At 45.0% G+C, this 19,660-nt stretch overlaps 1 protein-coding gene across 8 annotated transcripts in view; it reads left to right on the top strand.

Moving 5' to 3' along the window:
• Positions 1-19,660, top strand: part of LOC110492709 (RNA-binding protein 10) — a 122,072-nt gene that overhangs the window by 27,595 nt on the left and 74,817 nt on the right. For 7 of the 8 annotated variants that reach the window (XR_016487062.1, XR_016487061.1, XM_090201666.1 and 4 more), the window contains 4 exons: positions 3,516-3,689; positions 4,811-4,971; positions 16,459-16,556; positions 17,500-17,587. Coding sequence is in view for 6 of the 8 variants with exons in the window: in XM_090201666.1 (XP_090057792.1) it covers positions 3,516-3,689; positions 4,811-4,971; positions 16,459-16,556; positions 17,500-17,587 (521 nt within the window). In the remaining 2 variants the exon portion in view is untranslated. The other variant, XM_090201669.1, reaches the window with a different exon arrangement.

Below are 19,660 nucleotides of genomic sequence, written 5' to 3'. Positions count from 1 at the left end.
GTGACCGGTTATAGTTATAGTAGTGGTAGTGATAGTGGTAGTGACTGGTTATAGTTGTGGTAGTGACTGGTTATAGTAGTGGTAGTGACTGGTTATAGTTGTGGTTGTGGTAGTGACTGGTTACTGTAATGGTTGAGACTGGTTATAGTTGTGGTAGTGACTGGTTATAGTTGTGGTTGTGGTAGTGACTGGTTATAGTAGTGGTAGTGACTGGTTATAGTAGTGGTAGTGACTGGTTATAGTTGTGGTAGTGACTGGTTATAGTAGTGGTAGTGACTGGTTATAGTTCTAGTAGTGGTAGTGACTGGTTATATTTGTGTTAGTGACTGGTTATAGTAGTGGTAGTGACTGGTTACTGTAATGGTTGAGACTGGTTATAGTAGTGGTAGTGGTAGTGACTGGTTATAGTTATAGTAGTGGTAGTGACCGGTTATAGTTATAGTAGTGGTAGTGACAGTGGTAGTGACTGGTTATAGTTGTGGTAGTGACTGGTTATAGTAGTGGTAGTGACTGGTTATAGTTGTGGTTGTGGTAGTGACTGGTTACTGTAATGGTTGAGACTGGTTATAGTTGTGGTAGTGACTGGTTATAGTTGTGGTTGTGGTAGTGACTGGTTATAGTAGTGGTAGTGACTGGTTATAGTAGTGGTAGTGACTGGTTATAGTAATGGTAGTGACTGGTTATAGTTCTAGTAGTGGTAGTGACTGGTTATAGTTGTGGTAGTGACTGGTTATAGTTGTGGTAGTGACTGGTTATAGTTGTGGTAGTGACTGGTTATAGTAGTGGTAGTGACTGGTTATAGTTGTGGTAGTGACTGGTTATAGTAGTGGTAGTGACTGGTTATAGTTCTAGTAGTGGTAGTGACTGGTTATATTTGTGTTAGTGACTGGTTATAGTAGTGGTAGTGACTGGTTACTGTAATGGTTGAGACTGGTTATAGTAGTGGTAGTGACTGGTTACTGTAATGGTTGAGACTGGTTATAGTAGTGGTAGTGACTGGTTATAGTTGTGGTAGTGACTGGTTATAGTAGTGGTAGTGACTGGTTATAGTTCTAGTAGTGGTAGTGACTGGTTATATTTGTGTTAGTGACTGGTTATAGTAGTGGTAGTGACTGGTTACTGTAATGGTTGAGACTGGTTATAGTAGTGGTAGTGACTGGTTACTGTAATGGTAGTGACTGGTTATACTTGTGGTCGTGGTAGTGACTGGTTATATTAGTGGTAGTGACTGGTTATAGTAGTGGTAGTGACTGGTTATACTTGTGGTCGTGGTAGTGACTGGTTATATTAGTGGTAGTGACTGGTTATATTAGTGGTAGTGACTGGTTACTGTAATGGTTGAGACTGGTTATAGTTATAGTAGTGGTAGTGACTGGTTATAGTAGTGGTAGTGACTGGTTATATTAGTGGTAGTGACTGGTTATATTAGTGGTAGTGACTGGTTATATTAGTGGTAGTGACTGGTTATAGTAGTGGTAGTGACTGGTTACTGTAATGGTTGAGACTGGTTATAGTTATAGTAGTGGTAGTGACTGGTTATAGTAGTGGTAGTGACTGGTTATATTAGTGGTAGTGACTGGTTATATTAGTGGTAGTGACTGGTTATATTAGTGGTAGTGACTGGTTATATTAGTGGTAGTGACTGGTTATAGTAGTGGTAGTGACTGGTTACTGTAATGGTTGAGACTGGTTATAGTTGTAGATTTTGTTTTATTTTATTTCTTTATTTATTTCCAAGTCATCTCATTTCTATAGAGCTGCTGTTTGACACAATCACTATTTTAGTAGTTCTTCAAAGTAATAAGGCTTTATGGCTGCTGAATACCAATTATCACTTAGGTTATGTAAACTACAACTCACAGTTCAGGCTGGATGTGATTTATCTCTAGAGAAACTACAACTCCCTACTACATCACAGTTCAGGCTGGATGTGATTTATCTCTAGAGAAACTACAACTCCCTACTACATCACAGTTCAGGCTGGATGTGATTTATCTCTAGAGAAACTACAACTCCCTACTTCATCACAGTTCAGGCTGGATCTGATTTATCTCTAGAGAAACTACAACTCCCTACTGCATCAAACCCTCCAGGCTGGATCTGATTTATCTCTAGAGAAACTACAACTCCCTACTGCATCAAACCCTCCAGGCTGGATCTGATTTATCTCTAGAGAAACTACAACTCCCTACTGCAGCAAACCCTCCAGGCTGGATCTGATTTATCTCTAGAGAAACTACAACTCCCTACTGCATTACACCCTTCAGTCTGAATCTGATTTATCTCAAGATAAATAAATAATAAATAAATAAATACATTTGCAAAAATGTCTTAACCTGTTTTTGCTTTGTCATTATGGGATAGTGTGTGTAGATTGATGCACATTTTCTTTTTAATCCATTTTTAGAACAAGGCTGTAACGTAACAAAATGTTGAATATGTGAAAGGGTGCGAATAGTTTCCGAATGCTCTGTATCCTGTTGACCCGTCACTTTATCCCTAACTACATGTACATATTTATCTCAATTACCTCGTAATTACCCAAAACATCACTGCTCTAGAGGAGATCTGCATGGAGGAATGGGCCAAAATACCAGCAACAGTGTGTGAAAACCTTGTGAAGACTTACAGAAAACATTTGACCTCTGTCATTGCCAACAAAGGGTATATAAAGTATTGAGATAAACTTTTGTTATTGACCAAATACTTATTTTCCACCATAATTTGCAAATAAATTCATTAAAAATCCTACAATGTGATTTTCTGGATTTTTTTTCTTCTCATTTTGTTTGTCATAGTTGAAGTGTACCTATGATGAAAATTACAGGCCTCTCTCATCTTTTTAAGTGGGAGAACTTGCACAATTGGTGGCTGACTAAATACTTTTTTGCCCCACTCTATCTCAATTACCTAGTAGTCCCTGCTCATCTATTTGGTACTGGTACCCTGTGTTTTGAACCAAGTTATCGCTACTCAATGTGTATATATTCCTTGTGTTATTCTTTTTTAATTGTTCTATTATTTTTTGTTTTGTTTTACGAAGCATGTGACGAATAAAGTTAGATTTTTTTTTTCCCCGCTTAGGATCTCACTTGGTGAAGGCCACAGGAGTGACAATGGAAGACTACAATAGCCATGTCTCTATCACTAACAAATACAGTCTTGGCTGGTAACTTTACAATTCACTCAAAAGACAAGGCATTCTGGGAAATATGCAAACGAGGCTCTACACTAAACAGTGTGTTAATTGAACACTGAAAAGCAGGGGTGTCCGGAAAGCCGCACTGAAAATTAGTTATATTTCTGCTGAAAAGGAGTTATATTTCTGCTGAAAAGGAGTTATATTTCTGCTGAAAAGTGTGGAACCATATAGACACTCGTGTTAAATGTAACACTGTCGGTCTTGATTTGATTGAGCGAAATGTAACCAATAAAATTGTTGTAAAATGGCAAACCCTGTCCCCCCCAAATGGGCTGCCTCCCGGCAGATATCTCACTCTGTGTCTTACCTCCAGAGGCAGAGCTGAAACTGCCCCAGCTGAGGGAGTTACCCCTGGGGGTGCATCAGATGGATGGTGCCCAGGGATTACTGCCCCTCCATGCCCTTTACCAGCCTGCTGCTGCCACCTCTACTGCCCTCACCAAGGCCGGGGCAACTAACACACAACAGCCTGAGGTGGCCAACGACAGTGAGTCCAACTCTCTCTATCTCACTCTCAATATATTTATTCAGTCAATTCATTATCGGCATGGGAAACATATGTTTACAAAGCAAGTGAAATACATTTAAAATGGGTTAAATTGAGATGTGTGTAGGCCAATGACACTACAATACCCCATAATGTCAAAGTGGAATAATTATCTGGGAGGCTCTCCAATGCCTCGCGAAGAAGGGTACCTATTGGTATATGGGTATAAATAAATAAAAAACAGACATTTGAATATCCTTTTGAGCATGGTGAAGTTATTAATTACACTTTGGATGCAAATCAAAAATCAAATCAAATCAAATGTATTTATTAAAGCCCTTCGTACATCAGCTGATATCTCAAAGTGCTGTACAGAAACCCAGCCTAAAACCCCAAACAGCAAGCAATGCAGGTGTAGAAGCACGGTGGCTAGGAAAAACTCCCTAGAAAAGGCCAAAACCTAGGAAGAAACCTAGAGAGGAACCAGGCTATCAGTGTGTATCAATACACTCAGTAACTACAAAGTTTACAATTGGCTCATTCATCCCCCTCCTCTCCCCTGTAACTATTCCCCAGGACGTTGCTGTGAAAGAGAATATGTCCTCAGTCAACTTACTTGGTAAAATAACAGATAAATAAAGATGTAGGCGTCCTTCCTGGCCATATCTGCAGTCCTCATGCCTCCTTGCAGCTAAGCCTAAGGTACGTTCACGCAGATGAGCAGGAACCCTGGGCATCTTTCTTTTAGTGTTTTTCCAGAGTCAGTAGAAAGGCCTCTTTAGTGTCCTAAGTTTTCATAACTGTGACCTTAATTGCCTATCGTCTGTAAGCTGTTAGTGTCTTAACAACCGTTCCACAGGTGCATGTTCATTAATTCATTGTTTATGGTTCATAGAACAACCATAGAAAACAGTGTTTAAACCTTTTACAATGATTTGGATTTTTACAGAGTTTATATCATACATCAATCAACCAATACATCTATTAATACATCAATTCATCAATCTCTCCCACCTCCAGCTCTGATCCTGAGGTCCCCATACGTCTCTGGAGTCCATCCTGTCCACTCTGTCTCCCTTCGCTACTCTGTCTCCTTCTAATGTTCTCTCTCTTCTCTCCAGCTCTGATCCTGAGGAACCTGGGTCCCCATACCTCCCTGGAGTCCATCCTGTCCACTCTGTCTCCCTTCGCTACTCTGTCCCCTTCGAATGTTCGACTGATCAAAGATAAGCAGACACAACTCAACCGGGGCTTCGCTTTCCTACAGCTGTCTACTATAGTGGTGAGGAGATACCAACAACTCTACTATAGTGGTGAGGAGATACCTACAGATGTCTACTATAGTGGTGAGGAGATACCAACAACTCTACTATAGTGGTGAGGAGATACCTACAGATGTCTACTATAGTGGTGAGGAGATACCAACAACTCTCTACTATAGTGGTGAGGAGATACCTACAGCTGTCTACTATAGTGGTGAGGAGATACCAACAACTCTACTATAGTGGTGAGGAGATACCTACAGATGTCTACTATAGTGGTGAGGAGATACCAACAACTCTCTACTATAGTGGTGAGGAGATACCTACAGATGTCTACTATAGTGGTGAGGAGGTACCGACAACTCTACTATAGTGGTGAGGAGATACCTACAGATGTCTACTATAGTGGTGAGGAGATACCTACAGCAGTCTACTGTAGTGGTGAGGAGATACATACAGCTGTCTACTATAGTGGTGGGGAGATACCTACAGCAGTCTACTGTAGTGGTGAGGAGATACCTACAGCTGTCTACTGTAGTGGTGAGGAGATACGGAAAGCAGTCTACTATAGTGGTGAGGAGATACCTACAGATGTCTACTATAGTGGTGAGGAGATACCAACAACTCTCTACTATAGTGGTGAGGAGATACCTACAGATGTCTACTATAGTGGTGAGGAGGTACCGACAACTCTACTATAGTGGTGAGGAGATACCTACAGATGTCTACTATAGTGGTGAGGAGATACCTACAGCAGTCTACTGTAGTGGGGAGGAGATACATACAGCTGTCTACTATAGTGGTGGGGAGATACCTACAGCAGTCTACTATAGTGGTGGGGAGATACCTACAGCAGTCTACTGTAGTGGTGGGGAGATACCTACAGCTGTCTACTGTAGTGGTGAGGATATATGGAAAACAGTCTACTATAGTGGTGAGGAGATACCTACAGCTGTCTACTATAGTGGTGAGGAGATACCTACAGCTGTAGTGGTGGGGAGATACCTACAGCAGTCTACTGTAGTGGTGAGGAGATACCTACAGCAGTCTACTGTAGTGGTGGGGAGATACCTACAGCAGTCTACTGTAGTGGTGAGGAGATACCTACAGCAGTCTACTGTAGTGGTGAGGAGATACCTACAGCTGTCTACTGTAGTGGTGAGGAGATACGGAAAGCAGTCTACTATAGTGGTGAGGAGATACCTACAGATGTCTACTATAGTGGTGAGGAGATACCAACAACTCTCTACTATAGTGGTGAGGAGATACCTACAGATGTCTACTATAGTGGTGAGGAGGTACTGACAACTCTACTATAGTGGTGAGGAGATACCTACAGATGTCTACTATAGTGGTGAGGAGATACCTACAGCAGTCTACTGTAGTGGGGAGGAGATACATACAGCTGTCTACTATAGTGGTGGGGAGATACCTACAGCTGTCTACTATAGTGGTGAGGAGATACCTACAGCTGTCTACTATAGTGGTGAGGAGATACCTACAGCTGTAGTGGTGGGGAGATACCTACAGCAGTCTACTGTAGTGGGGAGGAGATACATACAGCTGTCTACTATAGTGGTGGGGAGATACCTACAGCAGTCTACTGTAGTGGTGAGGAGATACCTACAGCTGTCTACTGTAGTGGTGGGGAGATACCTACAGCTGTCTACTGTAGTGGTGAGGAGATACGGAAAGCAGTCTACTATAGTGGTGGGGAGATACATACAGCTGTCTACTTTAGTGGTGAGGAGATACCTACAGCTGTCTACTGTAGTGGTGAGGAGATACCTACAGCTGTCTACTGTAGTGATGAGGAGATACGGAAAGCAGTCTACTATAGTGTTGAGGAGATACCTACAGCTGCCTACTATAGTGGTGAGGAGATACCTACAGCTGTAGTGGTGGGGAGATACCTCCAGCTGTCTACTATAGTGGTGAGGAGATACCTACAGATGTCTACTATAGTGGTGAGGAGATACCAACAACTCTACTATAGTGGTGAGGAGATACCTACAGATGTCTACTATAGTGGTGAGGAGATACCAACAACTCTCTACTATAGTGGTGAGGAGATACCTACAGCTGTCTACTATAGTGGTGAGGAGATACCAACAACTCTACTATAGTGGTGAGGAGATACCTACAGATGTCTACTATAGTGGTGAGGAGATACCTACAGCAGTCTACTGTAGTGGGGAGGAGATACATACAGCTGTCTACTATAGTGGTGGGGAGATACCTACAGCAGTCTACTATAGTGGTGGGGAGATACCTACAGCAGTCTACTGTAGTGGTGGGGAGATACCTACAGCTGTCTACTGTAGTGGTGAGGATATATGGAAAACAGTCTACTATAGTGGTGAGGAGATACCTACAGCTGTCTACTATAGTGGTGAGGAGATACCTACAGCTGTAGTGGTGGGGAGATACCTACAGCAGTCTACTGTAGTGGTGAGGAGATACCTACAGCAGTCTACTGTAGTGGTGGGGAGATACCTACAGCAGTCTACTGTAGTGGTGAGGAGATACCTACAGCAGTCTACTGTAGTGGTGAGGAGATACCTACAGCTGTCTACTGTAGTGGTGAGGAGATACGGAAAGCAGTCTACTATAGTGGTGAGGAGATACCTACAGATGTCTACTATAGTGGTGAGGAGATACCAACAACTCTCTACTATAGTGGTGAGGAGATACCTACAGATGTCTACTATAGTGGTGAGGAGGTACTGACAACTCTACTATAGTGGTGAGGAGATACCTACAGATGTCTACTATAGTGGTGAGGAGATACCTACAGCAGTCTACTGTAGTGGGGAGGAGATACATACAGCTGTCTACTATAGTGGTGGGGAGATACCTACAGCTGTCTACTATAGTGGTGAGGAGATACCTACAGCTGTCTACTATAGTGGTGAGGAGATACCTACAGCTGTAGTGGTGGGGAGATACCTACAGCAGTCTACTGTAGTGGGGAGGAGATACATACAGCTGTCTACTATAGTGGTGGGGAGATACCTACAGCAGTCTACTGTAGTGGTGAGGAGATACCTACAGCTGTCTACTGTAGTGGTGGGGAGATACCTACAGCTGTCTACTGTAGTGGTGAGGAGATACGGAAAGCAGTCTACTATAGTGGTGGGGAGATACATACAGCTGTCTACTTTAGTGGTGAGGAGATACCTACAGCTGTCTACTGTAGTGGTGAGGAGATACCTACAGCTGTCTACTGTAGTGATGAGGAGATACGGAAAGCAGTCTACTATAGTGTTGAGGAGATACCTACAGCTGCCTACTATAGTGGTGAGGAGATACCTACAGCTGTAGTGGTGGGGAGATACCTCCAGCTGTCTACTATAGTGGTGAGGAGATACCTACAGATGTCTACTATAGTGGTGAGGAGATACCAACAACTCTACTATAGTGGTGAGGAGATACCTACAGATGTCTACTATAGTGGTGAGGAGATACCAACAACTCTCTACTATAGTGGTGAGGAGATACCTACAGCTGTCTACTATAGTGGTGAGGAGATACCAACAACTCTACTATAGTGGTGAGGAGATACCTACAGATGTCTACTATAGTGGTGAGGAGATACCAACAACTCTCTACTATAGTGGTGAGGAGATACCTACAGATGTCTACTATAGTGGTGAGGAGGTACCGACAACTCTACTATAGTGGTGAGGAGATACCTACAGATGTCTACTATAGTGGTGAGGAGATACCTACAGCAGTCTACTGTAGTGTTGAGGAGATACATACAGCTGTCTACTATAGTGGTGGGGAGATACCTACAGCAGTCTACTGTAGTGGTGAGGAGATACCTACAGCTGTCTACTGTAGTGGTGAGGAGATACGGAAAGCAGTCTACTATAGTGGTGAGGAGATACCTACAGATGTCTACTATAGTGGTGAGGAGATACCAACAACTCTCTACTATAGTGGTGAGGAGATACCTACAGATGTCTACTATAGTGGTGAGGAGGTACCGACAACTCTACTATAGTGGTGAGGAGATACCTACAGATGTCTACTATAGTGGTGAGGAGATACTTACAGCAGTCTACTGTAGTGGGGAGGAGATACATACAGCTGTCTACTATAGTGGTGGGGAGATACCTACAGCAGTCTACTATAGTGGTGGGGAGATACCTACAGCAGTCTACTGTAGTGGTGGGGAGATACCTACAGCTGTCTACTATAGTGGTGAGGATATATGGAAAACAGTCTACTATAGTGGTGAGGAGATACCTACAGCTGTCTACTATAGTGGTGAGGAGATACCTACAGCTGTAGTGGTGGGGAGATACCTACAGCAGTCTACTGTAGTGGTGAGGAGATACCTACAGCAGTCTACTGTAGTGGTGGGGAGATACCTACAGCAGTCTACTGTAGTGGTGAGGAGATACCTACAGCTGTCTACTGTAGTGGTGAGGAGATACGGAAAGCAGTCTACTATAGTGGTGAGGAGATACCTACAGATGTCTACTATAGTGGTGAGGAGATACCAACAACTCTCTACTATAGTGGTGAGGAGATACCTACAGATGTCTACTATAGTGGTGAGGAGGTACTGACAACTCTACTATAGTGGTGAGGAGATACCTACAGATGTCTACTATAGTGGTGAGGAGATACCTACAGCAGTCTACTGTAGTGGGGAGGAGATACATACAGCTGTCTACTATAGTGGTGGGGAGATACCTACAGCAGTCTACTATAGTGGTGGGGAGATACCTACAGCAGTCTACTGTAGTGGTGGGGAGATACCTACAGCTGTCTACTGTAGTGGTGAGGATATATGGAAAACAGTCTACTATAGTGGTGAGGAGATACCTACAGCTGTCTACTATAGTGGTGAGGAGATACCTACAGCTGTAGTGGTGGGGAGATACCTACAGCAGTCTACTGTAGTGGGGAGGAGATACATACAGCTGTCTACTATAGTGGTGGGGAGATACCTACAGCAGTCTACTGTAGTGGTGAGGAGATACCTACAGCTGTCTACTGTAGTGGTGGGGAGATACCTACAGCTGTCTACTGTAGTGGTGAGGAGATACGGAAAGCAGTCTACTATAGTGGTGGGGAGATACATACAGCTGTCTACTTTAGTGGTGAGGAGATACCTACAGCTGTCTACTGTAGTGGTGAGGAGATACCTACAGCTGTCTACTGTAGTGATGAGGAGATACGGAAAGCAGTCTACTATAGTGTTGAGGAGATACCTACAGCTGCCTACTATAGTGGTGAGGAGATACCTACAGCTGTAGTGGTGGGGAGATACCTCCAGCTGTCTACTATAGTGTTGAGGAGATATCTACAGCTGTCTACTATAGTGGTGAGGAGATACCTACAGCTGTCTACTGTAGTGGTGAGGAGATACCTACAGCAGTCTACTGTAGTGGTGAGGAGATACCTACAGCTGTCTACTGTAGTGGTGAGGAGATACGGAAACCAGTCTACTATAGTGGTGAGGAGATACCTACAGCTGTCTACTATAGTGGTGAGGAGATACCTACAGCTGTCTACTATAGTGGTGAGGAGATACCTACAGCTGTAGTGGTGGGGAGATACCTACAGCAGTCTACTGTAGTGGTGAGGAGATACCTACAGCTGTCTACTGTAGTGGTGGGGAGATACCTACAGCTGTCTACTGTAGTGGTGGGGAGATACCTACAGCTGTCTACTGTAGTGGTGAGGAGATACGGAAAGCAGTCTACTATAGTGGTGGGGAGATACCTACAGCTGTCTACTATAGTGGTGAGGAGATACCTACAGCTGTCTACTGTAGTGGTGAGGAGATACCTACAGCTGTCTACTGTAGTGGTGAGGAGATACGGAAAGCAGTCTACTATAGTGTTGAGGAGATACCTACAGCTGTCTACTATATTGGTGAGGAGATACCTACAGCTGTATTGGTGAGAAGATACCTACAGCTGCCTACTGTAGTGGTGGGGAGATACCTACAGCTGTCTACTATAGTGGTGAGGAGATACCTACAGCTGTAGTGGTGAAGAGATACAGAAAGCAGTCTACTGTTGTGGTGAGGAGATACCTACAGGTGTCTACTGTAGTGGTGAGGAGATACCTACAGCTGTAGTGGTGAGGAGATACGGAAAGCAGTCTACTATAGTGGTGGGGAGATACCTACAGCTGTCTACTGTTGTGGTGAGGAGATACCTACAGCAGTCTACTATAGTGGTGAGGAGATACCTAGAGCTGTCTACTGTAGTGGTGGGGAGATACCTACAGCTGTCTACTGTAGTGGGGAGGAGATATCTACAGCTGTCAACTGTAGTGGTGAGAAGATACGGAAACCAGTCTACTATAGTGGTGAGGAGATACCTACAGCTGTCTACTATAGTGGTGAGGAGATACCTACAGCTGTAGTGGTGGGGAGATACCTACAGCAGTCTACTGTAGTGGTGGGGAGATACCTACAGCTGTCTACTGTAGTGGTGAGGAGATACGGAAAGCAGTCTACTATAGTGGTGGGGAGATACCTACAGCTGTCTACTATAGTGGTGAGGAGATACCTACAGCTGTCTACTGTAGTGGCGAGGAGATACCTACAGCTGTCTACTGTAGTGGTGAGGAGATACGGAAAGCAGTCTACTGTAGTGGTGAGGAGATACCTACAGCTGTCTACTATAGTGGTGAGGAGATACCTACAGCTGTAGTGGCGGGGAGATACCTACAGCAGTCTACTGTAGTGGTGAGGAGATACCTACAGCTGTCTACTGTAGTGGTGGGGAGATACCTACAGCTGTCTACTGTAGTGGTGAGGAGATACCTACAGCTGTCTACTGTAGTGGTGAGGAGATACGGAAAGCAGTCTACTATAGTGGTGGGGAGATACCTACAGCTGTCTACTAAAATGGTGAGGAGATACCTACAGCTGTCTACTGTAGTGGTGAGGAGATACCTACAGCTGTCTACTGTAGTGGTGAGGAGATACGGAAAGCAGTCTACTATAGTGTTGAGGAGATACCTACAGCTGTCTACTATAGTGGTGAGGAGATACCTACAGCTGTAGTGGTGGGGAGATACCTACAGCAGTCTACTGTAGTGGTGAGGAGATACCAACAACTCTCTACTATAGTGGTGAGGAGATACCTACAGATGTCTACTATAGTGGTGAGGAGGTACCGACAACTCTACTATAGTGGTGAGGAGATACCTACAGATGTCTACTATAGTGGTGAGGAGATACCTACAGCAGTCTACTGTAGTGGTGAGGAGATACATACAGCTGTCTACTATAGTGGTGGGGAGATACCTACAGCAGTCTACTGTAGTGGTGAGGAGATACCTACAGCTGTCTACTGTAGTGGTGAGGAGATACGGAAAGCAGTCTACTATAGTGGTGAGGAGATACCTACAGATGTCTACTATAGTGGTGAGGAGATACCAACAACTCTCTACTATAGTGGTGAGGAGATACCTACAGATGTCTACTATAGTGGTGAGGAGGTACCGACAACTCTACTATAGTGGTGAGGAGATACCTACAGATGTCTACTATAGTGGTGAGGAGATACTTACAGCAGTCTACTGTAGTGGGGAGGAGATACATACAGCTGTCTACTATAGTGGTGGGGAGATACCTACAGCAGTCTACTATAGTGGTGGGGAGATACCTACAGCAGTCTACTGTAGTGGTGGGGAGATACCTACAGCTGTCTACTGTAGTGGTGAGGATATATGGAAAACAGTCTACTATAGTGGTGAGGAGATACCTACAGCTGTCTACTATAGTGGTGAGGAGATACCTACAGCTGTAGTGGTGGGGAGATACCTACAGCAGTCTACTGTAGTGGTGAGGAGATACCTACAGCAGTCTACTGTAGTGGTGGGGAGATACCTACAGCAGTCTACTGTAGTGGTGAGGAGATACCTACAGCTGTCTACTGTAGTGGTGAGGAGATACGGAAAGCAGTCTACTATAGTGGTGAGGAGATACCTACAGATGTCTACTATAGTGGTGAGGAGATACCAACAACTCTCTACTATAGTGGTGAGGAGATACCTACAGATGTCTACTATAGTGGTGAGGAGGTACTGACAACTCTACTATAGTGGTGAGGAGATACCTACAGATGTCTACTATAGTGGTGAGGAGATACCTACAGCTGTAGTGGTGGGGAGATACCTCCAGCTGTCTACTATAGTGTTGAGGAGATATCTACAGCTGTCTACTATAGTGGTGAGGAGATACCTACAGCTGTCTACTGTAGTGGTGAGGAGATACCTACAGCAGTCTACTGTAGTGGTGAGGAGATACCTAGAGCTGTCTACTGTAGTGGTGAGGAGATACGGAAACCAGTCTACTATAGTGGTGAGGAGATACCTACAGCTGTCTACTATAGTGGTGAGGAGATACCTACAGCTGTCTACTATAGTGGTGAGGAGATACCTACAGCTGTAGTGGTGGGGAGATACCTACAGCAGTCTACTGTAGTGGTGAGGAGATACCTACAGCTGTCTACTGTAGTGGTGGGGAGATACCTACAGCTGTCTACTGTAGTGGTGGGGAGATACCTACAGCTGTCTACTGTAGTGGTGAGGAGATACGGAAAGCAGTCTACTATAGTGGTGGGGAGATACCTACAGCTGTCTACTATAGTGGTGAGGAGATACCTACAGCTGTCTACTGTAGTGGTGAGGAGATACCTACAGCTGTCTACTATATTGGTGAGGAGATACCTACAGCTGTATTGGTGAGAAGATACCTACAGCTGCCTACTGTAGTGGTGGGGAGATACCTACAGCTGTCTACTATAGTGGTGAGGAGATACCTACAGCTGTAGTGGTGAAGAGATACAGAAAGCAGTCTACTGTTGTGGTGAGGAGATACCTACAGGTGTCTACTGTAGTGGTGAGGAGATACCTACAGCTGTAGTGGTGAGGAGATACGGAAAGCAGTCTACTATAGTGGTGGGGAGATACCTACAGCTGTCTACTGTTGTGGTGAGGAGATACCTACAGCAGTCTACTATAGTGGTGAGGAGATACCTAGAGCTGTCTACTGTAGTGGTGGGGAGATACCTACAGCTGTCTACTGTAGTGGGGAGGAGATATCTACAGCTGTCAACTGTAGTGGTGAGAAGATACGGAAACCAGTCTACTATAGTGGTGAGGAGATACCTACAGCTGTCTACTATAGTGGTGAGGAGATACCTACAGCTGTAGTGGTGGGGAGATACCTACAGCAGTCTACTGTAGTGGTGGGGAGATACCTACAGCTGTCTACTGTAGTGGTGAGGAGATACGGAAAGCAGTCTACTATAGTGGTGGGGAGATACCTACAGCTGTCTACTATAGTGGTGAGGAGATACCTACAGCTGTCTACTGTAGTGGCGAGGAGATACCTACAGCTGTCTACTGTAGTGGTGAGGAGATACGGAAAGCAGTCTACTATAGTGGTGAGGAGATACCTACAGCTGTCTACTATAGTGGTGAGGAGATACCTACAGCTGTAGTGGCGGGGAGATACCTACAGCAGTCTACTGTAGTGGTGAGGAGATACCTACAGCTGTCTACTGTAGTGGTGGGGAGATACCTACAGCTGTCTACTGTAGTGGTGAGGAGATACCTACAGCTGTCTACTGTAGTGGTGAGGAGATACGGAAAGCAGTCTACTATAGTGGTGGGGAGATACCTACAGCTGTCTACTATAGTGGTGAGGAGATACCTACAGCTGTCTACTGTAGTGGTGAGGAGATACCTACAGCTGTCTACTGTAGTGGTGAGGAGATACGGAAAGCAGTCTACTATAGTGTTGAGGAGATACCTACAGCTGTCTACTATAGTGGTGAGGAGATACCTACAGCTGTAGTGGTGGGGAGATACCTACAGCAGTCTACTGTAGTGGTGAAAGAGATATCAACAGCTGTCTACTGTAGTGATGAGGAGATACCTACAGCTGTCTACTGTAGTGGTGAGGAGATACGGAAAGCAATCTACTATAGTGGTGGGGAGATACCTACAGCTGTCTACTATAGTGGTGGGGAGATACCTACAGCTGTATTGGTGAGAAGATACCTACAGCCGTCTACTGTAGTGGTGGGGAGATACCTACAGGTGTCTACTATAGTGGTGAGGAGATACCTACAGCTGTCTACTATAGTGGTGAGGAGATACATACAGCTGTCTACTATAGTGGTGAGGAGATACATACAGCTGTCTACTATAGTGGTGAGGAGATACCTACAGCTGTAATGGTGGGGAGATACATACAGCTGTCTACTATAGTGATGAGTAGATACCTACAGCTGTAATGGTGGGGAGATACCTACAGCTGTCTATTGTAGTTGTTTTAGATACCTACAGCTGTAATGGTGGGGAGATACATACAGCTGTCTACTGTAGTGGTTTTGAGATACCTGAGGAGATACCTACAGCTGTAATGGTGGGGAGATACCTACAGCTGTATTGGTGGGGAGATACCTACAGCTGTCTACTATAGTGATGAGGAGATACCTACAGCTGTCTACTGTAGTGGTGATGAAGTACCGACAACTCTACTATAGTGGTGAGGAGATACCTACAGCTGTAATGGTGGGGAGATACCTACAGCTGTCTATTGTAGTTGTTTTAGATACCTACAGCTGTAATGGTGGGGAGATAAATACAGCTGTCTACTGTAGTGGTTTTGAGATACCTACAGCTGTCTACTGTAGTGGTGAGGAAGTACCGACAACTCTACTATAGTGGTGAGGAGATACCTACAGCTGTAATGGTGGGGAGATACCTACAGCTGTCTATTGTAGTTGTTTTAGATACCTACAGCTGTAATGTGGGGGAGATAAATACAGCTGTCTACTGTAGTGGTTTTGAGATACCTACAGCTGTATTGGTGGGTAGATACATACAGCGGTCTACTATAGTGATGAGGAGATACCTACAGCTGTCTACTGTAGTGGTGGGGAGATACCTACAGCTGTAGTGGTGGGGAGATACATACAGCTGTCTACTGTTGTTGTTTTGGAGATACCTACAGCTGTATTGGTGGGGAGATACATACAGCTGTCTACTGTAGTGGTGGGGAGATACCTACAGCTGTATTGGTGGGGAGATACATACAGCTGTCTACTGTAGTGGTGGGGAGATACCTACAGCTGTATTGGTGGGGAGATACCGACAGCTGTCTACTGTTGTGGTGGGGAGATACCTACAGCTGTATTGGTGGGGAGATACATACAGCTGTCTACTGTAGTGGTGGGGAGATACCTACAGCTGTAGTGGTGGGGAGATACCTACAGCTGTATTGGTGGGGAGATACATACAGCTGTCTACTGTAGTGGTGGGGAGATACCTACAGCTGTATTGGTGGGGAGATACCGACAGCTGTCTACTGTTGTGGTGGGGAGATACCTACAGCTGTCTACTATAGTGGTGAGGAGATACCTACAGCTGTATTGGTGGGGAGATACCGACAGCTGTCTACTGTAGTAATTGTTTGACACTGTGTTTGTGTGTCTGCGTTCGTCCTTGTGTTGCAGGAAGCATCTCAGCTGCTCCAGATCCTGCAGGCCTTACAGCCAACTCTCTCTATAAACGGGAAGGCCATCTCTGTTGAGTTCGCCAAAGGATCCAAACGGTACACACAGAAACACAGAGAGACAGAAACACAGAGACACACAGAGAGACACACAGAGAGACACACAGAGAGACACAGAGAGAGACACAGAGAGAGACACAGAGATACACACAGAGAGACACACAGAGAGACACACAGAGAGACACACAGAGAGACAGAGAGACACAGAGACGCACAGAGAGAGACACAGAGAGAGACAGAGAGACACACAGAGAGACACACAGAGAGACAGAGAGACACAGAGAGAGACACAGAGAGACACACAGAGAGACAGAGAGAGACAGAGAGAGAGAGACAGAGAGACACACAGAGAGACACACAGAGAGACAGAGAGACACAGAGAGAGACACAGAGAGACACACAGAGAGACAGAGAGAGAGACACAGAGACGCACAGAGACACACAGAGAGACCCACAGAGAGACACAGAGGGACACAGAGAGAGACACACAGAGAGACACACAGAGACACAGACACACCACTGCCATTGTGAACTAAGACATATTTAGGGCCTGTTTCCCCAGACACAGTTGAAGCCTCAGTTCTCCATTGAATTTGTAGTCCAGGACTATGTTTAATCGTTAGTCTGTGTCGGGGAAACCAGCCTATATTCTTATAGTTTTTTAGGAAGGAATATGTTTTGTGCTTATGTTTCTCCCTCCCTCTCTCTCTCCCTTCCTCCCTCCCTCCCTTCCTCCCTCCCTCTCTCTCCCTTCCTCTCTCCCTTCCTCCCTCCCTCCCTCTCTAATCTCCCCATCCCTCCTCCCTCTCTCCTCCCTCCTCCCTCCCTCTCTCCCCCTTCCTCCCTCCCTCTCTCTCCCCCTTCCTCCCTCCCTCCCTCTCTCTCCCTTCCTCCCTCCCTCCCTCTCTAATCCATCTCCCCATCCCTCCTCCCTCTCTCCTCCCTCCTCCCTCTCTCCTCCTCCCTCCCTCCCTCTCTTCAGGGATGTGTTTCTGACTGATGGTAGTAGAGTGAGTGCTGCTACAGCTGCCAGTACAGCCATCGCTGCTGCCCAGTGGTCTGTTACCCAGGTAACCATTCTAATAATATATAATATATAACCAGTACAGCCATCGCTGCTGCCCAGTGGTCTGTTACCCAGGTAACCATTCTAATAATATATAATATATAACCAGTACAGCCATCGCTGCTGCCCAGTGGTCTGTTACCCAGGTAACCATTCTAATAATATATAATATATAACCAGTACAGCCATCGCTGCTGCCCAGTGGTCTGTTACCCAGGTAACCATTCTAATAATATATAACCAGTACAGCCATCGCTGCTGCCCAGTGGTCTGTTACCCAGGTAACCATTCTAATAATATATAATATATAACCAGTACAGCCATCGCTGCTGCCCAGTGGTCTGTTACCCAGGTAACCATTCTAATAATATATAACCAGTACAGCCATCGCTGCTGCCCAGTGGTCTGTTACCCAGGTAACCATTCTAATAATATATAATATATAACCAGTACAGCCATCGCTGCTGCCCAGTGGTCTGTTACCCAGGTAACCATTCTAATAATATATAACCAGTACAGCCATCGCTGCTGCCCAGTGGTCTGTTACCCAGGTAACCATTCTAATAATATATAACCAGTACAGCCATCGCTGCTGCCCAGTGGTCTGTTACCCAGGTAACCATTCTAATAATATATAACCAGTACAGCCATCGCTGCTGCCCAGTGGTCTGTTACCCAGGTAACCATTCTAATAATATATAACCAGTACAGCCATCGCTGCTGCCCAGTGGTCTGTTACCCAGGTAACCATTCTAATAATATATAACCAGTACAGCCATCGCTGCTGCCCAGTGGTCTGTTACCCAGGTAACCATTCTAATAATATATAACCAGTACAGCCATCGCTGCTGCCCAGTGGTCTGTTACCCAGGTAACCATTCTAATAATATATAATATATAACCAGTACAGCCATCGCTGCTGCCCAGTGGTCTGTTACCCAGGTAACCATTCTAATAATATATAATATATAACCAGTACAGCCATCGCTGCTGCCCAGTGGTCTGTTACCCAGGTAACCATTCTAATAATATATAACCAGTACAGCCATCTCTGCTGCCCAGTGGTCTGTTACCCAGGTAACCATTCTAATAATATATAACCAGTACAGCCATCGCTGCTGCCCAGTGGTCTGTTACCCAGGTAACCATTCTAATAATATATAATATATAACCAGTACAGCCATCTCTGCTGCCCAGTGGTCTGTTACCCAGGTAACCATTCTAATAATATATAACCAGTACAGCCATCGCTGCTGCCCAGTGGTCTGTTACCCAGGTAACCATTCTAATAATATATAATATATAACCAGTACAGCCATCGCTGCTGCCCAGTGGTCTGTTACCCAGGTAACCATTCTAATAATATATAATATATAACCAGTACAGCCATCGCTGCTGCACAGTGGCCTGTTACCCAGGTAACCATTCTAATAATATACAACCAGTACAGCCATCGCTGCTGCCCAGTGGTCTGTTACCCTGGTAACCATTCTAATAATATATAACCAGTACAGCCATCGCTGCTGCCCAGTGGTCTGTTACCCAGGTAACCATTCTAATAATATATAACCAGTACAGCCATCGCTGCTGCCCAGTGGTCTGTTACCCAGGTAACCATTCTAATAATATATAACCAGTACAGCCATCGCTGCTGCCCAGTGGTCTGTTACCCAGGTAACCATTCTAATAATATATAACCAGTACAGCCATCGCTGCTGCCCAGTGGTCTGTTACCCAGGTAACCATTCTAATAATATATAATATATAACCAGTACAGCCATCGCTGCTGCCCAGTGGTCTGTTACCCAGGTAACCATTCTAATAATATATAACCAGTACAGGCATCGCTGCTGCCCAGTGGTCTGTTACCCAGGTAACCATTCTAAAAATATATAACCAGTACAGCCATCGCTGCTGCCCAGTGGTCTGTTACCCAGGTAACCATTCTAATAATATATAACCAGTACAGCCATCGCTGCTGCCCAGTGGTCTGTTACCCAGGTAACCATTCTAATAATATATAACCAGTACAGCCATCGCTGCTGCCCAGTGGTCTGTTACCCAGGTAACCATTCTA

This window comes from Oncorhynchus mykiss, chromosome 16, assembly GCF_057628025.1.
Source record: "Oncorhynchus mykiss isolate SJ-2025 chromosome 16, ASM5762802v1, whole genome shotgun sequence".
NCBI lineage: Eukaryota > Metazoa > Chordata > Actinopteri > Salmoniformes > Salmonidae > Oncorhynchus > Oncorhynchus mykiss.
Note: the sequence above shows the minus strand (reverse complement) of the source record. Positions and strands in the feature narration are given on the sequence as shown.